A 26,407-nucleotide genomic window follows, 5' to 3' on the forward strand; every position below is an offset into this window, starting at 1 on the left:
TTGACCTTATACTTCTTTCCTTCCATGGCCTCAACTTTCCTTATGAGCGTAGTCACTTTACACTTAAGATCATCCTCTTCTTTTAAGAGATATAATCCACCTTTCTCCTTTAATTGAGTCGGCCTAGACGTGGTGTTCGCCATTGGGTAATAGTCCCATGATTGTGTTTTTTCAGCGAGACTATCGAGGTAATCCCATACCTCGTCAACATCTTTATTAATGAACTCTCCATTACACATTGTCTCGACCATTTGGCGCATGGAAGATGTCAGTCCATCATAGAAAAAATTTGTAATGCGCCACGTTTCAAATCCGTGTTGTGGGCATGAACTGACCAAATCTTTGAACCTTTCCCAACATTGGAAGAATGTTTCATCTTCCTTTTGGGCGAAGTTCATGATTGCTTTTCTGAGGGTAATCGTTTTATGATGTGGGAAGAATTTTTTTATGAATTCCCTCTGCATGTCGTTCCATGTGCCAATGGATCTAGGACGCAGTGAATGTAACCACGTCTTAGCTTTCTCTTTTAAGGAAAAAGGAAAGAATTTCAGCCTAATTGTATCCTCAGATACATTAGGAAAACATAATGTGGCTATAATCTCATCGAACTCTTTCAAATGTAAATATGGACTCTCTGATTCAAGTCCATGGAATTTGGGAAGGAGTTGGATAACTCCTGGCTTGATGTCCATTTGTCCTGTGTTTTCAGGAAAAATCATGCATGAGGGCATACTTACTCCCGCCGGTTGTAGATAATCTTGTAAAGTACGAGGCGGGGGTGCCTGTTGCACCTCATTCTCATCTTGGGTATCCTCCACCCTGGGTGGAAGTAGAGGAGGTTGGTCTTCAGCTATAACTTCACTTAACTCAGGGGATTTCGAGTGGTGTCTAATCCTGCGATGGATAGTCAACCCCTCAACCAATCCTCCTTCAGTCAAAAGACGTCGAGTGTTGTCACCGGCCCAATTGGGCATGAAACACTCGCAGCCCTTAATCAAATTCAAAGCCTAATCCTAAGAAAGGAAAAGAAAATCTAAAAAGAAAGAGGGAGAGTTGGAAAGAAATTACCAAATTGAAGCTCCTAAGTTAAGGACCTGCAAAATAAAACAAAATAAGTTAGATTTTAAGAAAGGAGAGGAACAATCTTTTTAAAAGAAAGGTAGCAGTAAACTGATTTCTAAAAGAAAGTAAAAACTTCTAAAATAAATTAGGAAAGTCCTAAGCTAGAAAGTAAATTACTAAAAGAGAACTGAAAAATAGAAAGTAGAGAAGGAGTGTACCGAATTAGAGATTTCTATCTTAAAGGCCTACAAAATAGGAAGGTTAGTTTCTAAACAAAAATTCTAAAAATAAATTAGGAAAACAAAATTAGATTCTAAAAGAGTTAAAATTAGAAAGTGAAAAGCAAAAGAGAAAAGTTTCTAAAATTAGAGGATTTTTCTAGAAAGGGAAATAACTAACCTAGTTTCTAAAAATAAACTGCTTCCTAAAAAATAGAAAAAAATACTAGAATTAAAATTTTCAAAATTTAAACCCTAATTCTAAAAGGTAGAAAAAGTAGAGAGATTAGGAAGGAATTACCAATTTAGAAACTTATGTCAAGATCCTATAAAACAGGAAACAAGTTAGTTTTGAACTTAAATAAAAATAAATAAATAAAATAAAATAACTAAGGTTAGTAAAATCCTAATCTTAAACTAATCCTAAAACCAATTAATTTCAGAGAATCGTAATCGTCATTCCCCGGCAACGGCGCCAAAAACTTATTCACACCCCAAATGTAGTAATAAACTCGGTAAGACCGAGGTCGAATCCACAGGGACTGATACTTGTACGTTATCTGAAACCAAGTAGAACTAAAACTAGACTAAGATGTGATTTAAACCAAATAGAATTTAAGAAATAATTGTGGAACAATTATCTAAAACTTTAAGGAATTCAGAGGAAGGAAACTAGGGTTTTAGAGGATCCACTTGTAGAGATCAGGGAGATCTTATGCATGCATCAAGGATTATGGAATTCAAACTGAACTTACTTGATCTGATTTTTAAGAGATGAAAGGTATATGAATTAGAATGGATTCCATCATCTAACCATGCCCAGGAGACAAAGCAAACAATAGGATTAAACTAATTACCAACCAAACAACAATGTATGAAGATCAGGAAGGGTACTGTCATCCTACCACATGCATGGAACAATGATGAACAACAGGGCTTCCTGACTTCATAAACATAAAAAGGGGAAAGAAATATTCAAAGCCATTGCAAACCCATTGTAATTTCAGTCACAACAGACCATTAAAGACTAAGAAAAATATTCTTTGAATAATCAAACTACAATCAAGTTTAATTCACAATTAAATAATTAAATGAAGTCTCCCATCTCAATACAAGTTTCACCTCTTAGCCCTAGCTAAGAGGTTTAGTCGACCATGATTAGGCTAAAATCCTTAGGATTCATAAGGAAAGAAAGGAATGACAGCCAAGAGAAAATAAGAGAAAAAAAAGGAAATAAGGCAGCCAACCTCCTCAATCCCTTCTCATCTCCACACGCTGCCAGCTTCCAAAACCAAGCCTTTTTCCCCTCCACACGCTCAGCTCACGTGCCACCCAACTGTCCTTCCTCCTCCTTTCTAACACGAGCGCTCCAAGTCTGTGCTCACGTTACAGCAGCAACAACTCTATTCCTCTCCAGCCACATCCCGCAGAAAGCCAAGCTCCCTGTACTCTCTCACGCTCCAGATCCCCTTCTCCGTTCTCTCTCTTTCTCCCTTATAGGCAGCCGAACATACCCCCCCGCAGGCGTGCCGAAGAGGGATTCTTTTCTTCCCATCTGCGGTCAGGAACCTCCGCCGATAAGTCACTGCCGAACGCTATTTACGCAGCAAGAAAACAACGTGGCTGATTTATGTTAACTGTAGGACCCACGATCTGAGTCTAAGGAGAGATCCACCCCGTCCATTAGATGAGGCTAGAGATTCTGATCAGGAATGTAAACTTTTGGTCGTTTACCGATGCGGCACACTGGATATTTTATCTGCCATCCATCTTGCGTTTGAAGTATTGAAACCCGATCCTCGCTATATCTTGGAATTTTGTCACCTACGTCTTGCTCAGATGGACCGTGGGCTTCTAATGGATGGTCCAGATTGGACCCTTGAGTTCAGATGGTAGCCCACAAGTATCAACCGGCGCCCCTGTTTCACGCCAGAAGAACGGACGTTTCCGTTTCTTTTGAATGAGAGCCGGTGGGGCCCATGAACAATGCCCGAGAGTAAATCCACTCCATTCATTCGACTCGTGGAGAAAAACCTATTGAAAATGCATACTTTTTCTTGATTTTAGTGTGGCCCACCGTATCACATATTTCCACCGTTTATCCTGCGTTTGATCTTTTTTTACACGTGCGGTGTTTGCCTGGAGCAAAACTGTCACCTAGGTTTTGGCCAGTGGACCCGTGGAATTCCAATGGACGGTCCAGATCGGACCGTCGCATCATGATGGTGGCCCACAAAAACACATCCGCAAGCTCTGTTTTGCGTTCGCAAGAAAGAGAAATCTTTTTTTTTTAGAAGGGATCGGTCAGCGTGCTGTTGACCGGTTTCATGGGTTCGGTGCACATCACACTCTCATGTACTGTGTACACATGCAACCTAAGGTGGGGCCCATCATGATGTTCATGCAAAATCCACTCCATCCATCCGTTGTCTCATCTCATTTAAACCGCTAAGACTAACTTTGAAGCATATCCAGATAACAGGTGAGCCCCATATCACTGTTTTAGTGGCTGATCTGTCCGTTGGGCCACTTTCACAGTGATCTAGGAGCTGAAAATTGATGTGTATGGTTCATTTATGGTCCTCAGGGTACGTATGGAGTTTCAAACTGATCTAATAGTAGGAACCCTGTGATCTTGCATTCTATACGTCTTCTAGGCCTGTTGGCTGGAATTTCTCTGATTTCTAGCTTGTAAATTCTTCAAGCTTGGTCCTCTGGAGTCCCGTCCTATGCCTTGGTAAATTCAGAGCGTTAAATCCATGCTTTTAGTACCCTTTTCTAGTCCAAGCTCGTGAATACGCCCTGCATCACAAACATGATTAAATCAGGCCATTAAACAATACTATGTTTGAAAATCCAGGCAATAACAGGGTCTGATATGCAATATTTGACCCTCAACAAAAGGGTTTTCCACATTAAATCTTTGTATTCTTTCGTGTTTGCTTGGTGCTCTTAGATTGCTATCCTAGATCCAAATCCGTAGGATTCTGCAGAGTAAATCCCAACAGTTTTCAGCCTTCACGAACAAAGAAATTATCACCATACAAGGGCTAGACTTCCATTTTACTTTAACACCAATTATATTTATATATATATATATATATATATATATATATATATATATGTGGTACTATGCGGTCGAGCGCATGCAACCCTAATATATGGTCGAGTCGTGTCCCATTTTCCGTCATTGGATGATAAATTTGAAAAATATACTGCTCAGATAATAGCTTTTAATGAAAAGGAAACCAACAAAATGGTGGAGCATTTTACTCGCCCGCAAAGAAAGAGATCAAGCATTGGATTGCGTGGTGTGACCTTCACAATGTGTTGCCATTAGACCCACCATGATGAATGTGTTATATCCAGACTATCCATCCATTTGCCAACTTTATTTTAGGGAACAATCATAAAAATGAGGCAGATCGAAAGCTCAAGTAGACCACATCACAAGAAGCACTGGGGATTGAATGCTTATCATTGAAAACTGCTAGGGCCCATAGAAGTTTCGGATCATGCTGATATTTGTTTTTTTCTCTTCATCTACGTTTGGGTGACCCTATCGACACGTAGGATTGCAAATAAACATCATGGTAGGCCTTAGGAAGGTTTTAAAGGTGGGTGTCAAGGTGCCCCACTGCTTTCTGTGGTGAGATCCACTTGAGCTTTGGATCTTTATAATTTCTAAGTTCATGATCTAAATTGTCCTCGCCAAATAAATGGATGGTGTGGATATAACACATACATTATGGTGAAGCCCATAGAATTGGTGACGTTGTCGCAGCAACTACGTCGGTGGTGGGGATACCACCAAATAAAAATGGAGGATTTGCAATGGATGGAAGTGCGACGGAGAAAACCCCCTTTAATCCAACATCCCTGTTTGTAGCCAACATCTCCTACAACTCCACCACCAACGACCTACATAGAATCTTCAGGAAGCATGGTAAGATCATGGACATCTTCCGGCCGTGGGACGTCGTTTTGCAAAGGCGTAGGAGGTTTGCTAAGGAGAAGGATACATCAATAGCGTTGAACTGTTAAATGGTAAAATGGTGGATGAAAGAGTGCTTATTGTGGAAATGGCCTAGGATCGGCCTGAGAAGAGGATCCCCAATGGATTGTAAAACCCCCCCCCCAAACTAGAAACCTCCCATCAGATGTACACCGGTATTTGACCCATCATTTCTGGATGTAACCAGAGGATGGAGTCAGAGGTGCTCGACAGATGTTCAGGGAAATGCCCCATCCAGCCTTCCTGTAGCCCCTTCTCCCTCCAGCCCTCCAGACGCTTGTGGTAATGCTGCTGTGAGCCTCCATATCCAAGTAAATCCCCGTGAATCAGTAGATAGAATCAAAGGCTTAAAGCTGGCTCTTGTAGGGCAGGTTGTTTCTCTAGATATTCTGTTGAGCCACCTCACTGAGACACTCTCCCATTCCAGGCATAATTCCTCAGCCATCGATATCTGTAGGTTGAACCATGATCACTTTCTCCTTGTATTCCAGACAATGATGGAAATATAGGGTATCATTTTTTTTCTGATGAGTCTTTATAAATGGACATGGGGCTTGCTATGGTGTTTGCTTGGTCCCAGGATTTTGGTGCAGTCGAGCAAGGGGTCTGGATTCACCTATTTGACATACCGGCTCATACCTAGTTTAAATTGGTGTTTGTAGCCCTGAATAACACATTCGACCGTATCTTAGAAGTCGACAGGTGTGCCCTACTGGGGCTTATTCAAGAATCTGTTAGAGTGAGAGTGGTTGTTACTCAAGGAGCAGATGCACACAACAATAGGAATTTAGAAGTGTCAAGTAATGCTTTCTGGTGAGTCTGTTGATGGAGCGTTTGGGATCTTCTCCTAATCCAAACGCTCGGAGACCCTCCTCGCACCCCCTAATCAGGGGCTCCACTAGGCAATGGTTAAACGGGCTTTCTATCAATCGAAGTCTTGGTTAATTGTCTTTAACCTTATAGAGAAAAAATTTTGCTTAACCCCTTTGCTCTTCCCAACCCACCTGCCCTCCCAACCCCTTAGTATAATTCCCCTCCATCCCAAGATTTGGTTCCTACCCTCCCTCCTGCCCTGTACAATACTTTTACAAATCCCTTGGTCCCAGATCCCATACCACCTCTTAACTCAATACTGCCCTCAGTATCTAACCCTGTTCCAATTCCCATACCCATAGACCACCCACAGATGAACTTAACTCGAACTTGAACTCCCTTCCTAGGCCCATAGCCAATGCCCCTACTTCGCCAAAGTCTCTCATGGAGTTCCCCTTTGGGTTTGGTCCCCTGTCATCCCAGCTTCCCCTAGGAAAGCCCTCTTTGAAGGCCATTGTCCCCTATCATTCAGATCTCATTCCAATTGCGGATCGGAAGGTTCCTAGGAAGCGAGCTGTAACACTTACTCTCAACCGAGTAAAAGCAGAAGGCAGTCCCTTGAGAGGGGTGAGATTGTGGTGGATCTATCTCCTTATTTCATTCAAAACACTTTATCCCCAACACCCGACAGATCCTTATCGAGATGCATCTTCCCCAGAGCCTCATGTAAACTCCCAGCCTCTTTAATACAGAATTCCTAGGCAAGTCGTAAACCAATGGCCCAGATCCCCAGCAAGCTGTCCCGCATACTCTAGGAGGTGTCCAACGTGCCTCCAAGGAAGGATGTCAATAGGGAGGTCTGCTCTTATGGGATGGATATTGCTTTCATAGCCTCTAAAAAAGTAGGGAATGAGAAGTCGAATGGCCGTAGACTCAGTTCAAGGCTGAGGAAACAGAACTCAGCATAGCGTGTGGTCCCCAGGAGACGTAATGACAAGACTCATTCTAGACTTAGTAAGGGTGGTCCTTCCAGCCAAAAGTTAGCTACTGTTCTCTCCAAACAAAACAGGAGAAGCAGAGAAATTTTGTCCAGAGTTAATTGGTTCGGGAAACTCAAGAAACTCAAACCCAGAAGCAAGTTCTCCATTAGATCATCCAATGGATAGCATTCTTATTTGGAACGCACATGGTGTGGGTAATGCCCCAACGATCCATACTCTTAAGAGTATGGTGAGCCAGTCGAAACCGGCCATTATTGCCATCTTAGAGCTAATGATTAGTGATGTGAAGAGAAGCCGGATTGACTTGAAGGTGGGTTTTCATTCATCCTATTCCAATGTAGATCTGGGAGGCAAGATTTGGGTGTTTGTCTCATCCTCCCTGTCTACTTCAGTTATTGGGGCCTCGAATCAATTGTTGTCCATGGAAGTGGGAATCTGTGGGGACAACTCTAAGGTTCTGATTTCCTTCATTTATGCTAAATGTGCTAGAATGCTTAGAAGGCAACTATGGGAGGATCTAGCAATTCTAGGTGACCTATATTCAATACCTTGGGCAGTTGGTGGTGACTTCAATGTTGTCCTTTCTTCAACAAAAAGAAAGAGGTTCTGCCAACTTTGATGCTCTGAGCGCTTCTGAATTCGCTAAAGCATTGGATAACGCAGGTCTTCAAGATGTGCAGTTTTCAAGTAATAGATTCACATGGGTTAATAGACAGGAGGGCCAACCACGTTGGTGGGTTAGACTAGACAGGTTTTGCTGTAACAATTTATATTTCAGCAATTCCAAGAGTTCCAGGTTAAGCATCTTCCTAGGGGGAACTCAGACCATGCCCCAATGCTTCTCCTTTTCCCCTAGCCGCGTCCCTCTACTCCGAGACCGTTCATATTCCAATGCATGTGGACAATAGATGTTAATTTCAGGGGCATAATTAGCGAGGCGTGGTCCTCTAATGTTGAGGGGAACCCCATCCAATCCCTCATCGGTAAACTCAGGAATGTCAAGAGAGTGTTGAAGGCCTGAAATACCAATGTGTTTGTTAATATTTTCAAAAACCTGAAGGTGGTTGCAGATGTTTTGCTCGCAGTTGAAGCGGCAGCATAGGATTCATCTGACCCTGCTCGTCTGAGTGCCCTGAGAGCGACTACAAACAGGATGACAAACTGGAACTCTGCGAGGAGATATTTTAGAAGCAAAAGGCTAAGGCCCATTGTTTGTAAGAAGGTGACTGTAACAAAAAAAAAAAAATCCATGCAGCAGCTTCAGGCTGAGCTAGAAGAGCCAAAATCCTTGAAATCAAGAATGAGGATGGGGTGAGAATTTCAGACAATAATGCCATAAAAGAGTACGACAGTGGAATTCTTTTACAAACTCTTGCAGGATGTTGACGACTCTAATGGGGGAGAGCTGGTGGATTCCATTCCTTCTTTGGTTACTGAGGAAGACAATAAACTGTTGTTGATGGATCCGTCTTGGGAAGAGGTCAGGGACGCGGTTAGGTCACTTCCTCCAGATGGTGCTCCAGGCTCTGACAGTTTTTTTAGGGTGTTCTTCCAAGAATGCTGGGATTCGGTAGGCCACGATATTGTATCGGCTACTACATTCTTCTTCAATGGAGGTAATCTTCCCAGAGTTCTCACAACATCCCTCATCTGCCTAGTCTCCAAGATAAGTTCCCCCTCAAGTTTTTCTGATTTTAGACCCATCAGCCTATGTAACTGCATATAATTTTTTTTTTTTATATAAAATCATTGCTGTAAGGTTGGGAAGACTCCTACCCAATATCATATCCCCTGAGCAAGGGGCTTTTGTGCAGGGTAGATCGATAGCGGAAAGTGGGGCACTAGTCCAAGAGATCTTTCATGATATTAACAAGAAAACTAGAGGAGGCAACATCCTGTTAAAACTGGACATGGATAAGGCCTATGAAAGGCTGCAATGGAACTTTCTAAAGAAAGTCCTTTCCATATTTGGCTTTGCTAAAAGGTGGATCGACATGGTGGAGAAGTGTTGGACCAACTACTGGTTCTCCATTTTAATTAACGGTGAAGCTTCTGGTTTCTTCAAATCAGCTAGGAGCCTTCGTCAGGGAGATCCAATCTCCCCTAGACTGTTTATCTTAGCAGCTGAGGTTCTTAGCAGGGGCTTCAAGCATCTCATGCTTCGTGGAAGTTGCCACCCGAAGTGACTGCCCTTTGATATCTCATCTTCTATTTGCCGATGATACAATTTTATTTGCGAACACTAGCCGCGATTCCTTGAGGGCTATTTCCAAATTTCTCAATGATTATGAGAATGAATCAAGCCAAAAGATCAACATGGATAAAAGCTTTTTCATTCCTTCTTCATTGATTTCAGCGACCCGCATTAGATCTACTAGCAGAATCCTTGGCTATCACAAGGTTGAAGCACCATTCAACTACCTAGGGATCCCGATCTTCCAAGGTAGAGTGAAGAAAATCTACTTCCAGAGCTTGGTTGAGAAGATCCAACTGAAAATTGTTGATTGGAAACGCCAGATTATCTCCCAGGTTGGTAGGTTAACCTTGATTAATCACGTCCTTTCTAGTGTGTCGGTCCATACACTAGCTGCTATGGATGTCCCTTCTAGCATTCTATCCGATCTCGAGGGGTCCTTTGCAGATTTTTTCTAAGGTTGGAAGGGTATTAAGAAGAAATATCGTTCGCTCAGTTGGAAAAAGATGTCTCTCCCTAAATCGGAAGGAGGACTGGGCATTAGGAACTTAAAGTCGGTGCTTCAAGCTTTAAGAATGAAATTTAGCTGGATGGTCAGGTTCAGGGGTGTGCAAAGCTGTTGGTGTAAGTTTGCAAGAGCCAAATACAAGGTGAATGCGAGTTCCATAGCCATGGGCCCTAGCCCTCCAGCCGCGTCATCCCCTTTCTGGAAACAGGTGAGCAGAGTTTTGCCTCAGCGGCTGATCGCACGAGGTGGCTTATAGGTAGAGGGAATATCAGATTTTGGCATGATGATTGGTCGGGGTTGGGCCCCCTCAGCTCATTCAGCCTGCGCCTCATTCAGGACTCCAATTCTCAGGCTGAGGTGAGAGATTTCATCGGTCCATATGGGTGGAAATCCCTGGAAGTTACTAGCTAGGGGTATCCTCCCATAGCAGGTGGTGGATCATGTGTTGAAGGGAGGTTTCTGCACTTCACCCATGGAAGACAGATGCATTCGGGTTGACTCAATCAACGAGGAACTTGCAGTGGGCCAAGCTTGACAGTCCATAAGACCGAGAGCTGTTCAGAAATCTTGGGCCCAATGGGTTTGGCATCCGAAACTCCCCCCAAGATATCTCTTCTGGTTTGGAAAATCATCCAAGCGGCGGTCTTGGTGGAAGTTGCTGTGTAGTCTAAAGGGGTCAGCCTGGCATCTTAATGCATTTGTTGCCCTCTTTCTCTGCAGCTGAATCGATTAACAACCTTTTTGGGAACGGTCAGATGGCGGCCTAAACTTGGGAATTCTTCAATAGGGCCTGCAACGTACGGACCATGGGTCCAAGCTCAGCCTCTTCAATTGCAACTCGTTGGTGGGCGTCCTCCGCTTCCTCCAAATCTCTCCCCCTCCTCAAAGGGCTGATACCGTCCTTTATTCTTTGGGAGTTGTGGTTGGCTAGAAACAAGGCGAGGTTCGACAATTAGATTATGAAGGCCTCAAATATCATTGGGAATGTGCTTCGTTGGGTTAGATTAATGGCCGAGGGTCTTCCAAGGGCTAAAAATCTCAGCCTTCCTCTTCGCCTCTCGCTTGAGATTCTCGGGATTTGCATCCCCTCACCCAAACAACCTGCCCTTTTTGTGGTTAAATGGTCGAGACCGTTTAGGGGCTGGGTTAAAGTGAACGTTGATGGCTCCTCAAGGGGGAACCCAGGCCCCTCAGGTGGTGGTGGACTAGGTAGAGATAGCAATGGTAACTTCCTTTTTGCATTTAAGCTTGGGTATGGGAGAGGCTTTAATACGAGGGCGGAGCTTAGGGCGATTCTAAATGGCATTGAGCTGTGTGCCCAAATGGGGTACTCGAGGGTGGAGATAGCGAGCGATTCCAGTATGGTGGTCGTGTCACTAGCCAAGGAGGCATATGGATCCTGGGCCTTATGGTATTGGAGGTATAGAATTGATGCTCTTATATGTACCTTGGAGGTCCATATTTCTCATACGCCTAGGGAAGCAAACGCGGTGGCGGATGGGCTAGCCATAGAGGTGGGCAAAGTTGACTCGATCCCGTGGATCCGACCCGATCCGACGGCCTGGATCGGTGTGGATCGAGTAGGGCAACCTAGATTCGAAATCTTTTCGGGTCTGGTTCGGATCAATACCAATTCGAACCGATCCGATCCAGAATTCGATCCGTTATTTACTATTTTACCCTAAGTTATATCTATATATTTACCCTTTTTACATGCAGCTTCCTCCCATCTCTTCCCTCTACGTGGGTGATCTGGACCCCTTCATCTCTGACTCTGACCTCATAAAATCCTTCTTCGCTGTGGGCCTCATCGTTTCTGTCTGCGTCTACCGAGACTCCATCTCCAAAGCCTCTCTCGGCTACGGCTACGTCAACTTCTTATCTCCCTCTGATGGTAAAATCTTGGTAAAATGGCATTTTCGTTATCATTCGAACGTTGCTGCTCTGCTTTTTCTTGATTTAGGACTGATGGTATTTCTCTCTTTCTTAGTAGAACGGCGAAATCGTACAAATTCAAACAATTTCCGTATCTTCTTTCTTAGTAAAATAGAGAAAACAAAATTGTTTGAACAACTCTGGTTTTGATTTCGAATTAGAGCTACCTCTCTGTTTTCTCTATGAAATGTTGATATTGTAATTCATTTAAATGATGCCATTACTTTTGTTTCCGTTTATCTCTATTCTATTGGTAAAATGGGATGACTGTAATTATCTGAAGAATGGCATTGCTTGTTTCGATTATGTAGCTTCTAAGGCTCTGGAATCTCTTAACCACACCCAGCTGAAAGGAAAGCAGATGCGAATCATGTGGTCGTTTCGGGACCCACTTTCCAGGAAGAGCGGTATGGCCAATCTTTTTTGTTAAGGTACCATTTCTTCTTCTTCTTCTTCTTCTTCATTTTATTTTTTATTCAATGAAGGGTCCGGATCTGAACCAATCTGAATCGTGCTCAAAGACCGAGTCGAACTTGGATCGGATCAAGCAATGTACCTTTCGGATCGGTCCGAGTTAGGTGACTCGGACCCGATCCCAGATCGGATCGATTTTGGGTCAGGCCACTGAGGTTTTGGATCGGATCGAGTTGGACCCAATCCGATCTAACTCGGTCCGATGCCTAGCTCTAGCTACCCAGAATGGGGAGTGAGTCCCAATTGGAGAAGATATTCACATCCATGGATTCCCTTCCTACGATCATCAGGGGCAACATTTTCCTAGACCAAGTTGGTCTAGGTGACCTTAGGAAGAGTTAGTCCCCACTTGAGTTGGCTTTTTTCGGTTTCTTTTAGCTGTCAGGTTTGGCAGGCCTCCTTTTTGGTCTGGGCCTGCTCCGATCTCTCCAGAGTGTTGTACAGCCTTCGGCTGCCGTTCTTTTGTGAATAATAGAATCATGATCTTTATTAAAAAAAAAAAAAAGAAACCTAAGTCGGTGGTGCGTGGCACACCGCACAAATCGCTTACAGAAAGTAGGGGAGCGGATTAGGTGTTGTTGGGTAACACCTTTGTTACACTTACCATGTGGGGCCTATTTTGATTATTTTATTTTATTTTTATATCTATGCCTTCCATCCTTTTTATTATATATCCTTAGGATATGATTCCAAAACTTAAGCAGATCCAAATGTCAGGTGGACGACACCATTAGAAACGGTGGTGAAAGACTATTAAAAGCTTTTTATGGCCAATAAAAGTTTTGGATTAATCTGATCTTTAGATTTTCCCTTCATCCATATCTGGTTGACCTTATCAACGGGTTTGATTGAAATAAAACATTACAATGGACATTACTATGGGCCTAGGAAGTTTTAATGGTAGGTGTTCAATCACCACTGTTTCTGATAATATGGTCCACCTGAAATTTAAGTCTTCTTCATTTTTGGACTCATGCCATAAAATGATTGTGAAAAACAAACATCGTGGATATAAAATAATTGGATTAAGTTGACCCAACAGCGAGGGCTGCATTGTCAACGGTGAAGGCGGAGCTGCATATAATCTGCTCCCACCGTGTCGAAGCAGAATGCCTCATGTGCCAAGGTGTGGACCACATGAGGGGGAAAACCTAGGGAAAAATACCTGCCATTGAAACCTTCTTGATTTCGAACTTAAAGTTTACAAGACATCCAAACCGTTTATGAGGTCATTTCCATTTGGGTTAACTGAAAACACGACGAACTAAGCTTGATACAAATTTTTTATGGACATACGAATGTTTCAACTGTGACTATTCAATCCTCGTTGTTTCCTATTGTATGGCCCACTGAAGACTTGGATCCGGCTCATTTTTTGTTGTATAAACTATACCAAGGCCGCAAAAAGAATCGGCAGGGTGGATTTATCACAAACATCACGGTGGTCCCACCTAGTTCCCGACACAGGAACTTACTGCCAAAGGCTTTTTAGGAAATTTAAGCTTGTCCGCCATGTGCAACGACCTCGGTGTTATTGTGTTGCTGCCATGGCCCAAACATAAAGCAGATTCAAAGCTCAAGTCGACCACAACACGTAAAATAATGAAGATTGAGTGTCTACCATTGAAAATATTGAAAGCTTCCTAGGGGCCACAAAAGTTTTGGATCAAGCCGGTATTTGTTCTGTCCTTTCATCCAGGTCTATGAGACAGTATGAACAGGTTGGATAACAAATAAACATCATGGTGCATCCCAGGAAGTTTTCAACGGTGGTCATCATTGTCTCCAATACCCTCCGTGGTGTGATTCATTTGAGAACTGAATCTAACTAATTTTTGAGTTCATGATTTAAAATGATATTTCTAAAATGACAAACGGTGTGGATATCACACTAAATCGAGAACTTACCCAATAAGTAGTAAATGAGTAATGTCGGTTCCACCGGTTTTGCCTTTATTTACGTTGCTAGCGTGCATACATCATATTATTCATCTAACGATGGAAAATGGGACACGACTTTCATGCGCTCGACCGCATAGTACCATTTCCATATATATATATATGTGTGTGCGCGCGCGCGCGCGTGCGTGCGCATGTGTCTACACACGTGTGTGCATATATATACGTGTTCACTTAGGAGAGTGCAGATCCAGTGTTTCCTGGAGTCAGGAACTCCCTGACTCTAGCGTTTTCATTGGTCCATCTCCACTCCAGTGCCACGTAGGCAATTTTTTAATAAATTTTTAAAAAAATCCTATGAAATTATCTAACGAAGATTGGCGAGAGAGACGCAGATTGCGTCCTACCACCGCCCGGAAATTACCGTCTGAGCAGGGCTCTGTGGGGTCCACCGTGATGTAATAGTCTTATCCACACCGTTCATCATTTTTCTTGGATCATTTTAAGATATTATCCAAAAAACATGGCAGGTCCAAGGATTACGAGGACCACAAAGTGGGGATTGAACGTCCACCATTAAAAACTTCTTGGGAGTTGGAGAAGTCTCAAATCAAGCTAATACTTGTTTTTTCACTTCATCCACGGGTAAATGACCTTATTAATAGGTTGGATGGTAAAAAAACATCACTGGCCCTTAGAAAGGTTTCAACGGTTGGGGTCATTATAACTGAAGATTCCGTTGGTGTGGTCCACTGGAACTGTGGACCTGCCTAAATTTTAGGATCATACTTTAAAATGACCTGAGAAATGAGATGAACGACGTGGATAAAACTCTTACATCACGATGGGCCCCACAGAGCCTTGCTCGGACGCATTACCATCCGGGTGGGGGTAGACTCAATGTGCGTTTGAAAGAGGGCTGGCTCTCTCACGGCTCTTGAATTCATGCACAGTTATAAAATTTTTACTAATGTGGATGAAGAATTATGCAGATGGGATTAAGATGGGGCTTTTCTGGATTGATTCATTAAACCTTTTTTTTTAAAAGGAAGGTGGAAACCATTCCACCTGATCTTTATTGATGAGAGACTGGGATGTACATCCATTCGGGTGGGTCCCAACAAAAAGGATCCGGACCTCGCCTATCATATAAAACACATACACATGGTTTTTATATGAAAACTAAAAAAACAAACCAAATCTGGATGACCCATGAAGCGCGGCAACAACATTTAATGATGCAGATAGCAGCAACCTACAGATCTATATGGCCTCAGCTAACTCCCCAACCTGCACTTGGCAAAGGAGAGCTGAACCGAGCTAAAAACAGGGCTGACACAGTTTCCACGCAGCCCTGTCCTCAAGCTGCCACTTCAACCAGGCCTGAAGCTAAACCCGATCGGCCAGAAACCCTCTGATGCTCAAACAAACATCTACCAATCAGCAGCTCCATCCACCCAGCTAAAAGGCTCGGCAAACCACTATGCTGACTGTTGGCCCTGAATTCGACAATCCAACTTAAAAAATGACCAACGAAAATTTCCCTGCCGTGAAACTCGACAACCTGGAATGCTCCTATAACTGGATGGACCTGAAGCCATACCCGATCGGCTTGAATCCCTCTGATGCTCAAACAAATAGCTTCCAATCAGCATCTCCATCCACCTAGCTGAAAAAGCTCGGCAAACCACTCTACTAACTGCCGGTCCTGGATTTGGCAGTACTCCAACTTGCAAAAAAAAAGACCAACGAAAATTGCCCTGCATTGGAATTGGATAGCCTAAAATGCTCCAATAGTCAGATGGACTTGAACCTGACGGGTCAGCCCTAGCCAAGCAACCACTAGGTTGATTTATTAAACTGCTTACTACAGCCGCTTATATTATGTGGGGCTATAGTGAACTTGTCTTTCAACAACAGACAAGTCTCCTCTTTTATGTAAGACTCTTACTTCTCGACATTGAAATCTCAAGTTTAATCACAACTTAACTATCGAACAGGGGAAAAAACTTCTCAGGTGGGAGAAGTTGTTTCTGGAAGAGAATTGTACCTTCAAGCGATGCAACTTTTTATTCAAGTCTTTTGACATGTATATGCTTATGACTCTTCATCCCAAAATTTTAGTTTATCCTAAAATTTCTCGACTTACTGCCAGTAGTTTGTTACTACCCAATCCATCAATTAATTGGCATTTGTTTTGGATTGGGTTCAACTTTGGAGTGTCAGATTTTGCATATACTGATTTCTTTATGGCAAGTCAAAGACCTCATAACAGGAAATGGTTGAAATGTAATTTATTTATTTTTGTTATCTTGTCTTACAAGTTGCAGGTAGAGACAAATAATGGCTGGATGGAGAGATTTTTTAAATTTAATTTTGTTTGCAAGCATTGTTGTGTAACTGGCTATCATTGGATGATACATCTAACTGGGACCCATAAGTTGGATAGTTTAGTTCTACTCATGCCACATGTAATTTCAAAGTCTTGTGTATCATCCATCACGATCGTCCATAGTATAAAAAAAAAAGATCTTTTTCTTTTTTATTGCCTAGACTTGTAAATTTGCAAATTGCTAGTTGAACTGAAACATGTAATTAAACTGATTGTGAACCAGGGAGTTTGCCTATTTCAATTTGATGTTTGAAATTTTGTAACGTGTCTTGACTTGTTGCGTAACTTGTGAACCGTCTCTCTTTATTGGATAGGCCCCTGGCCTGAGTGGTGTGCATCATTTAAGCATTATAGTGGACTCCATGAAAGTTTCATATCTCAGGTGTGGACCACAACAAAGGAAATCCCGTCATTTGTGTAGTATAACATGGTCATTTTGCCAGTAAAGCAGTCACTTTGTGTAGTGCAGGTTTGTTACTTTATCTGAGCACCATGTATCACTTTGTATAGTGTAACATAGTCACTTTGTTTGAAAAATACCGTCATTTTGTAAGCTGGTTCCACTAAACAAAGTAACGAGGTTAAACGAGACAAAGCGATATGGATCCATTAGACAAAATGACGTGGTTGCTAGATAAAGTGACGGGGTTCACTCCACATAGTAATTTGGTTGCTGGACAAAGTGATGACGTTCTACTAGATAAAGAGATGTTGTATCATACTATTTGACAGGGTTTTACTAGACAGAGTGACGGGGTTGTTGTACAAAGTGATGAGATTTCACTAGCTAAAGTGAAAGGGGTGCTAAAAAAAAGTGACAAGTTTATTGTAGACATAGTGACGTGATTACTAGATAAAGTGACAGAATTCCATCAGATAAAGTGATGGGGTTGCCAAGTAAATTGATAGTGTTTCGCTTGAAAAAATGATGAGTTTCCTTCAAAAGTAACTTGGTTCTGCTAGACAAAGTGACAATATTTCACTTGACAAATTTACAGGGTTCCATCAGACAAAGTAATATGCCCATTTTATATAATCATCATGGTGGGTCCTATAAATTTCAAGGGTCGATGTCTCTCTTCCAAATATTTATATTCGTATGGGGCGCGACTATTGATTTTATTAGGGTCCACTACGATGTTTATGTAAGATCCACTATAACCATTGGTTGTTGAGTCCAATATTAGGCCTAGAGATATGCACTAAAGGAAATAGTTAAGGAGAGAGACGTCCACCCTTAATTTTAAAGGGTCAAGTATTATCTTAAAAGAAAATCCAATCCAACCATTAGATTGTTGAAAAAAGTGACGAGTTGCCGAACAAAGTGACTTGGTTCCACTAAATGAATTGACGAGGTTACAGTACAAAGTGAAGGGGTTCACTAGACAAAGTGACCATGTTGCAGTACAAAGTGACGATATTCAGTAGACAAAATGATGTGGTTGATGGACAAAATGACGAGGTTGCTGGACAACGTGGCAGGGTTCACTCGACAAAGTAATTGGGTTGCTGGACAAAGTGATGACATTCTACTAGATAAAGAGATGATGTTGTATCTTACTATTTGACAGGATTTTACTAGACAGAGTGAATGAGTTGTTGGACAAAGTGACGAGATTTCACTAGATAAAGTGAAAGGGGTGCTAGGCAAAGTGACAAGGTTCTTGTAGATAAAGTGACGGGATTACTGGATAAAGTGATGGGATTCCATTAGATAAAGTGATGTGATTTCATTCGATAAAATGATGAGGTTGCCAAGTAAATTGAAAAGAGCATCCAATTAGCCAGGCTACGGATAAAAGCCATAGCTAAATATCTATGGCTACAAATTAGATCTGTAGCTATAGAATCAATGGTTATGGATCTAATATATACTTTTTGTACCACATGCCCTGATAGATCAGCTCATTTAAGCTAATAAAGAGTAGCAAGTTCTCTCTAATGGCTTATGGAGGTCTTCAAGTTGTGAAGATATGTAATTTTATTTAGTTTAGCAAGTTGTGATAATCCAACCAGACATGTTGATTGCCAAGTGTTGTTAGGAAGCTTCTATGCTACAATCTAGGTTGTAGCATTCCACATTTCTGCATCATCTTTTTTTTTTTTTTTTTTTGGAAAGGAAAGAAAAAATACTCTTATTTCTTCCAAAAGGGCATGAACCCCAAAATTACATTTGTATCTGCATGCTAGCTAGTTATTATTTGGATATGGTGAAATAAATACAACAATGCTAGCCAGTTAGAACTGGATTAATTAAATTTTATCATTCAGCCATACGTCAAAGAAAATTTTTTTACATTCGTCTCTGCATGCTTACAAAAAAATTACAGAAAAATGCTTAAAAAAATTAAATTAAATAAATCCTTCCAACTAGTCAACATCCATCTCTGCCTACAATACAACCTTCCTAATTGCATCCAACTCATAAAGAAAAATTTGATTGAACTGGCCTTCACTCACAACATCCTGCAAAAATCCAAATCATGAGCCAAAATACCAAACAGTTTCTCATCCAAGAAATTTATATATATATATATAAAAATCTCATTTAAGAAAAATCATGAGCCAAAATACCAAACAGAAGTAGAACTTATTGATAGTATGTTATCTATACTTAGCAATAGAATGACACACCATTCCAAGTGATTTGACCTTCGGTGTTGTAGAACTTCTTACAAAAAGTGGATGTTGTGCGGCAAAGGGAAGCTGAATGAGCCACAAGAATAGTTTGCATGAGAAAAGTAAAACAGCTTGAGTTAGACTTGGAAGCCTATCAATCTCTGTTGAAACATTGAAATAAGTTGTTCAATCTCCACCTTCAATTTAGCAGAGTTAGTAACAAACTTATCAATCTTATAGAGGATTTGTGAGTCAATTAAATTGATCGGAAACAGACAAAACTATGATAAGAGTTTGGAGTTGGTGCACAAGGCCCAACTAAACCCAGTCCAGTAGCAAAGCTAGAAAGTTGATTTTAGCTCAATCGGTGAGTTTTGAACCAATGACAAACTTTCTTCACGAACATTGAACTCTACAAGACATTATTTCAAAGGGAAACAACAATAGCAAGAAGGACTATACCTCCACAAATTTCAATTTGAAATCGAGGCTTCCAAAACATTGCGCAAGCTCATACTCATCTAGATTTGTCATAATCCATGCATTTTCATTCTTTCTTACCAGTCTACCCTGTTTCTCATATGTTAAAATGTTTAGTTACAACCCAAATTCTTAAACCAATAGATCTAAATTTTCCATAATCCATGCATTTTCTTTCTTTCTTCTTCTTTTTTATTTTTATTTTTTAACTAAGAGTTTAAAAGAATCATTGTACTCACCATCATCAGAATTTCCTACAGTGTCACAACAAATATATAATTTTTTAAACATGAAAATTTTAAAGAATCCTTATCACAAATATTATATGTCTTTTCTCTTTCTTCTTTTACAATGATAGTTTCCAACTGTCTGGAGTAAAAATTCTAGTTTTCAATATTCAAGACAACACGAAGGACAGTCATAGTGGGTTTATGTCTGATACACTAATCCTCTACCTGCAGAGTAGTGGATTCATTAGTATCATTTCCCAATCCTGGTGAATATCGGTCTTCTACTTTATCCGAGTATTGAGTCTATTGATAATTGTCAGGATTTAGAATTACATCAAACCTCGTACACTTCTCTTTAACAAGATTCCGTCAATTCGTGGTCTCGAGTATTTTAAACACTTTGAAATATCCTGTAAATTTCCATTTTATTTTATTTTTAAAAGAAAATTCCCCGCGGACCATAAGAAATAGATCCCGATTGGCACATCCTTGGTTGAATCTATGCTTAAGTATAATTAATTTATTCGAAAGGTGAAAGTGGTCAAAACATTACATTTCGACAACCTTTTGCTTTTTCTTTTTTTTTTTTTTTTCATCAGAATGCCTACTTGGTGGGATTATTACAAAAACTTTAAGACTTAAACTCCAACATTTGACTATGGTCTTCTTATGGCTAAACCATGGTTTCGATCCTCTGACCTGTGGGTTATGGGCCTACTCTGTTTGTTATCATTTGCTAAAATTGGAGATGATATTATTTCAAACTATGAAAAAATTTGAGAAAAATTTAAATTCTAAACTTAAAAAAAATAATCATTATTTAAGAATCAAGTTCAAAGAGTATTCATGTTTAATCTAATATACATCATGGTGGAAATCTATTCTCCCACAGTATCTAAGTTTAATTTCTAAGTTCAACGACTATCCAAAATTTTTCAGGGAACCTACAATTTGAGTCTCTATATTCACAAAACAACCTGATGCAAAGGGAATTTCATCTAAGTTTAAATCTCTAATTTTCATCGACATAACTTTAAGTCATTTGAGTTTGTACAAATCATTTCCCTAAGGGCCCCGTTTGGCCGGTCGGATTGGAAGGGATTGGATGGTATTGGAAGGGATTGAAAGTTAAATCCCGGGATAGGCTGGGCATGCCAAACAGAGTCGGTGATTTGATCCCAATCCCATGGATCTTAAGACAATCCACTGACAACACCATTGTTAACTTTAAATCCCATCCAATCCACCCTAATCCGTTCAAATTTGCTTGAGACGTGTTTGGTTCGTCGGATTGGAAGGGATGGGAAGGTTTAATCCTCTGATTAGCCGGGCATGCCAAACAGACTGGATATAGCAATCCAGGGATATAGCGATCCCATGGATGTCAAGACAATCCACTGACAACACATCATTACCTAGAAATCCATGCCATCCACCCTAATACCATTCAATCCCTTCCAATCCACCCGGCCAAATGGGCCCTAAGGCCTAGTTTATCTAAACTCACTCTGATACTATTTTGTAACGCCCCGGATTTCGTAACCCGAATTTAGTACTCATTTTATAAAATCCTGAGAGGTAACCTAAAAGGATAGCCCACATTTCACAGTAATATTTACAAAAAAATAAAATAAAAATACAAGTGCGTAATCAATCGCAACGGAAGCAAACAAACCACACATAAAGGAAGTGTCTAAAATATATCTCAATATATACAAGTGGTTGCCCATAGGGCTTATACAAACTAATGACTCAAATATAAAAATGGGACAACATAATAATGAAAGAAAACTATAATATGGAATTGTAAGAACATTCCGCTCTTCAAGTCGATCGGTGCATCATCTACATATACGGTTTGATAGCGTCAATGGTTATCCCAATGAGGTATACCCTCCAAGATTGCTAAGCATCACAATAGTTCAGAATGGAATTTAAATAAACTTAAGGGAATACAATATCAAACATAAACTTTATAAGTAAAATACAAGAATGAACAACTTATGTTTCATAATTAGTGACATATAGGAGGATATCACCTGCAATTCAAAAGATGGTACAACTCGTATTTTCAATTACAATTCAATGAAATATAATATCTAAATTACAATTCACCACTCACAAGTATAATACCAACCAACACATCCAAACAACAATTCGGAGTATAACATAAAGAGATACATTTCACTCTTCACTAATATAAACCAAACCACCATAATATTCAATTGCCAATTTGATCTTGATTAATGCATGAATGTATGAATGCAATCAGCCTGAGGATGCACATCCAGCTGAACAAATGAATGAACCTTTCAAACAGTTTGCCCATTCATATAAGATATCGGGTCTTTCAAACAGTCGACCCATTCAAAATGTAAAAAGCATCGTTTGAATAGTACACTGGTCTTTCAAACAGTCGACTAGGCACCCAATAATGCCCACGTGCCATGTATGTCGCACCCCAGACTCGGTGACTAGGCTCACAAGAATCCCGATTGCCGATTCTGGTGCCAACAGCCTCCGTAGTACTCCATTCTCGGCTCCTGACACCCATTCACCAGGTTCCGATCCTGGGATCCTACAAGAATGATTTTCATAACATAAATCTGATCCATAAAGAGCTTACCCATGATCATAACATCATAACCACAGATAATAACTATAGGAACACCATTACAAAATTCACTAAGAATTTAAACTTTCACAAGATACATGGCTTAAAAGGGAAATACAAGAACTATATAAGAGCAATCTCTAAAAGGTCCACGGCACGCTCCATGCTCCTGCCCTGCTACTGCTGCTGCTTAGAATCACCTACATGCATCAATCGTTCATAAGCTTATAGAAAGCTTAGAGGGCGGTGTAAGTGTGTGTAATACCAGTGCCGGGAATGCAATATCAGAGTATGTGAAAATGCGGCAAGAACCATAATACCATCAATGTTGTTAGCCATACCAAGGTATGCTATACAAAGTAGGAATGCTATAAGCCGTCACAAGGCTATGCAATGGGACATATGAGTACTGGGTGCCATGCTGAGGCGATGCAACAAGAGGCCTACATAGCCACTGTTATATGCAAGGTGCAATGCAATCATGCAAGTCCTCATCGCAAGTATACATATCAATATAGTTCCACTTTAAGGAATCCACCGGGGTCAAATACACTACCTGCCGATTGCCGTACAGTCTAGTGAGTGTAAAAGACCTCACTACTCGCTTGTGGACAGCCAATCACCAACAAGGCTCGATGGTAGCAGACCTATTCACGAGCTAGTCAAACTCAGCCTAGCTATTACCCCCTCACTCAGGCGGTTAAGGCTACACCCCATCCCAACCGACCACGCTACGGTGGGGACGCGGCCTAAATGTAAAGGCACTCGGGCACTCATGTTTTTCACTCGGTATCGGCATTGGGGCGTCTCCTGGTACTATGAAGGTTTAGGGGCTTTTACCCAAGGAGATCCTAAGTGCCCTAAATGCTCAAATAATATTTCTGGTGTCCAATTCTGGCTATCCACGATTTACCTATGGAGGCTACGACCCTCATGAAGCCAAGGCGATTATCAACCGTAGCTATGCAATGCCGGATGCATGAATCACACAAATCAACCATGCATCAATCACACACATACAACGCACTCAAGAGGGGAAACTCTATCCCTCAGGGAGTCCCATAACAACTTGCCCAATGGCATAAACCATGACCAATCACATGTCAACCAAGCAGACATATGATGCACATGGGAATGGGTCATGAAGATAACCAAGTATGCCATGCGGTGATGTTGTACTCTCCTCTTAACCAAGTAGGGTCTAGGTACTAAGATAGTTTCTATGGAGAGAAGGAACACAACCTCTAGTGGGGCCCCAAAAGCCTGGGGTAGCCCACGAGACTAGATAGACAACATCATGGGCCTAAATGATGTGAATCGGCCTAGCAAGGGTCTATGGTAGACATTTAACCACCCATAGATAAGAGTAGGCCTAACAAGAGAGCCTAGAGGGGTACACAAATGTGGACGTTCAACCACTATTTATCCCAAGAAGGCAGCCCATTAAGAAAATCTAGCCAATACAAGGCCCGTGGCCCGAGTACAACCACAAAGATAAAATAGGCAGCCTATACATAAAATTGCATCACATGGTGGGCCTCAATAAAATGGCCCAAGGCCTACATACATAATCATGGGTCCAAAGGGCAATTCATGGCCCAACAACATGTAACAACATGGGCCCATAGCAGAGATTATGGCTCAAAAATAATGCCACCAAATCCATGCATTATATTGGACTTAGTGGGTAGCCCATAAGCCCAAAAACATTGGTAAAGATCATATCCAAGTTGGGCCAAATGGGTCTTACAATGCAAGACCCGTGTCCTAGTCCATACCGTTCCGTTAGCTTTCGTAGTCCTTCTGGTCAAATTCCAGCAACCTTCGCACCGTATCCGACATTTGCGCGCGATTCTAAACCAGGTCCCCCATATCGAAGTCAGTTCGAACTGAAACCTATATCTTAACGACCGCGTCATCACCGCAGTTCCAACGCCGCGACTCACGCACCGACCCGATTCCCAGGCTAGAAGATGTCGGTCTGCGTTTATTCTGAAGAAACGCCGTACGTTGCGAATCTCGAGGGAATCTCTACAATAAGTCCCATCAATCAACCATAAATGCATCCCTTATCCAAGTACAACCACCCCACTCCTCCTTTTCCCACAAGTCAAACCTCTCTCTCCCTCACCATCCCTCTTTTACCCATTTTTCAAACCAACCCATACCTCATTAATTACACCCACCACTCCATCCATCACTCTTAATATTCTCTTTCCCTCATTTACTCAAACACTCTCCGAAGCAACAATTCCATACGTCCAAGCTTCTCTCTCCCAAGCCAAGTGTGGCCCACTTTTCCCACCCCTCTCATCTCTCATCTCCACCATCCAAACCCCATCATCCACCGTCCAAGGCAAAGGCAAGGAGCTTAGGAGGCTAAGGGAGTAAGGAGGAGGCCTAGAGGTGGGTGATCCACCGTTAATTTTAAATTTTAGGGTCCACTTGTTGTGGGACCTACTTAATGTATGTGTTGTATCAATGGAGGGCCCATAGTGGCGGGGTCCATCCTCTCCATCACCGTCTCTCTTGTCTCTTCCTCTCTCCTTCTCTCTCTCTTTCCATTGTGATGTTGTGGATCCCACCAAAATGTGTTATATCTACTCCATCCATCAACATCAGACGGTGTGGCCCACCCTATTATAGGTGAAGATCCACACCATCCATTGTTGAAATGGATCCAATGCCCTTCTTGTTATATGTTATATTTTATATAATATATATATATATATATGATATATAATATAATATATTATATATATAATATAATATATATAAATATTATATATGTATATAGGTGTAGGCGGGCCACATGCATGTGGAGCCCCACCATGACGCCTGTGTTTGCACCGTCCAGCGTCCCTAGACGCTGGACATGGGTTGGCTAACATGGAGTGTATGTACTGACATGATTGGGTACTAATAAAGCTAAAAAAAAGAGTTGCTTTTGGGATAGGCTACCTATGTAGGCTCCACCTTGATGTATGGGGTCGATCCAAGCCGTCCATTCCATTCTTCAGCTCATTTTAGGTGTTAAGCCGAAAAATGAAGCTGATCCCATTTACTGGGGGGCCATACCATGGGAAATAACGGTGTTACCATTGAAATGCACCTTGATCCTTCTATTCACCAAAAATAGGCCGCATATTGGACTCATTTGGTCAGTCTTGGACCGTGGAATCTAATGGCTGGAGTGGATTCATCTGATGTGGGCCCTACAGGGGAAAAACCACAGAATTTCTTTTTTTTTCCAAAAAAAAAAACAGTAGCAGCAGAAGGCGCAGGCAACGCCTGCACTGGCTGCCTGACGGACGGACCGGCTGGGCCTCACGGCTTCCAGCTGTGGGCCCCACATGATGCTTTTCAAACATCAACACCTTGCATTTGATGGGTCCCCTTTGTCCACGGGACGTCCCCAAAAATCAGCCATAAACGGAACTCAGGTGGGCCATACCATCTAAAATCATGTGAAGAGATGCCTAAACATATAAAATCATTTGGTGGGGCCTACCTGAGTTTTGGATGTTGCTGAAACTTGGTCTGGACAGTCAGCTAGGTGGGACACACATAATGGGTGGACTGGATTTGTGAACCACATTTCGGTGGGCCCCACGCCCACCCCTAGGTCCAAGTGACCTTATAAATAGGTTGGACGGCAGATCAATATCACGGTGGGCTCCCTGCCCACATGACCCAGTCAACAGGTTGGGTGGAAAATAAATGTTACAGTGGGCCCCTCCCTGACCGTGTGACCTTATGAGCTGTGTGGATGGCAATAAATGTTCCAGTGGGCCCTGGTCCATGTGACCTTATCAACTGGTTGAATTTGAATAAACATTACAGTGGCCCCAGGGTCTGTATGATCTTATCCACATATTGGATGGAAAAATAAACGTTTATGGTGGGCCCACACGGGACCCACTAATGTATGTTTTGTATCCACACTGTTCATT

The 26,407-nt window shown here is 41.7% G+C and overlaps 1 protein-coding gene and 1 non-coding gene across 2 annotated transcripts; both read left to right on the forward strand.

The window, feature by feature from the left end:
• The first annotated feature begins 309 nt into the window (after window positions 1-309).
• Window positions 310-416, forward strand: LOC131217774 (small nucleolar RNA R71). Its single transcript, XR_009157364.1, has one exon. It is a non-coding gene; the product is annotated as a small nucleolar RNA R71 (small nucleolar RNA).
• Window positions 417-10,818: 10,402 nt separating this feature from the next.
• Window positions 10,819-12,688, forward strand: LOC131217411 (uncharacterized). The gene is made up of 3 exons (XM_058212331.1): window positions 10,819-11,199; window positions 11,531-11,716; window positions 12,599-12,688. Exons 1-3 carry the CDS (start codon window positions 10,819-10,821, stop codon window positions 12,686-12,688), a joined length of 657 nt encoding a protein of 218 aa, XP_058068314.1.
• The last annotated feature ends 13,719 nt before the right edge of the window (window positions 12,689-26,407 follow it).

Source organism: Magnolia sinica, chromosome 10 (genome assembly GCF_029962835.1).
Source record: "Magnolia sinica isolate HGM2019 chromosome 10, MsV1, whole genome shotgun sequence".
Classification (NCBI taxonomy): Eukaryota; Viridiplantae; Streptophyta; class Magnoliopsida; order Magnoliales; family Magnoliaceae; genus Magnolia; species Magnolia sinica.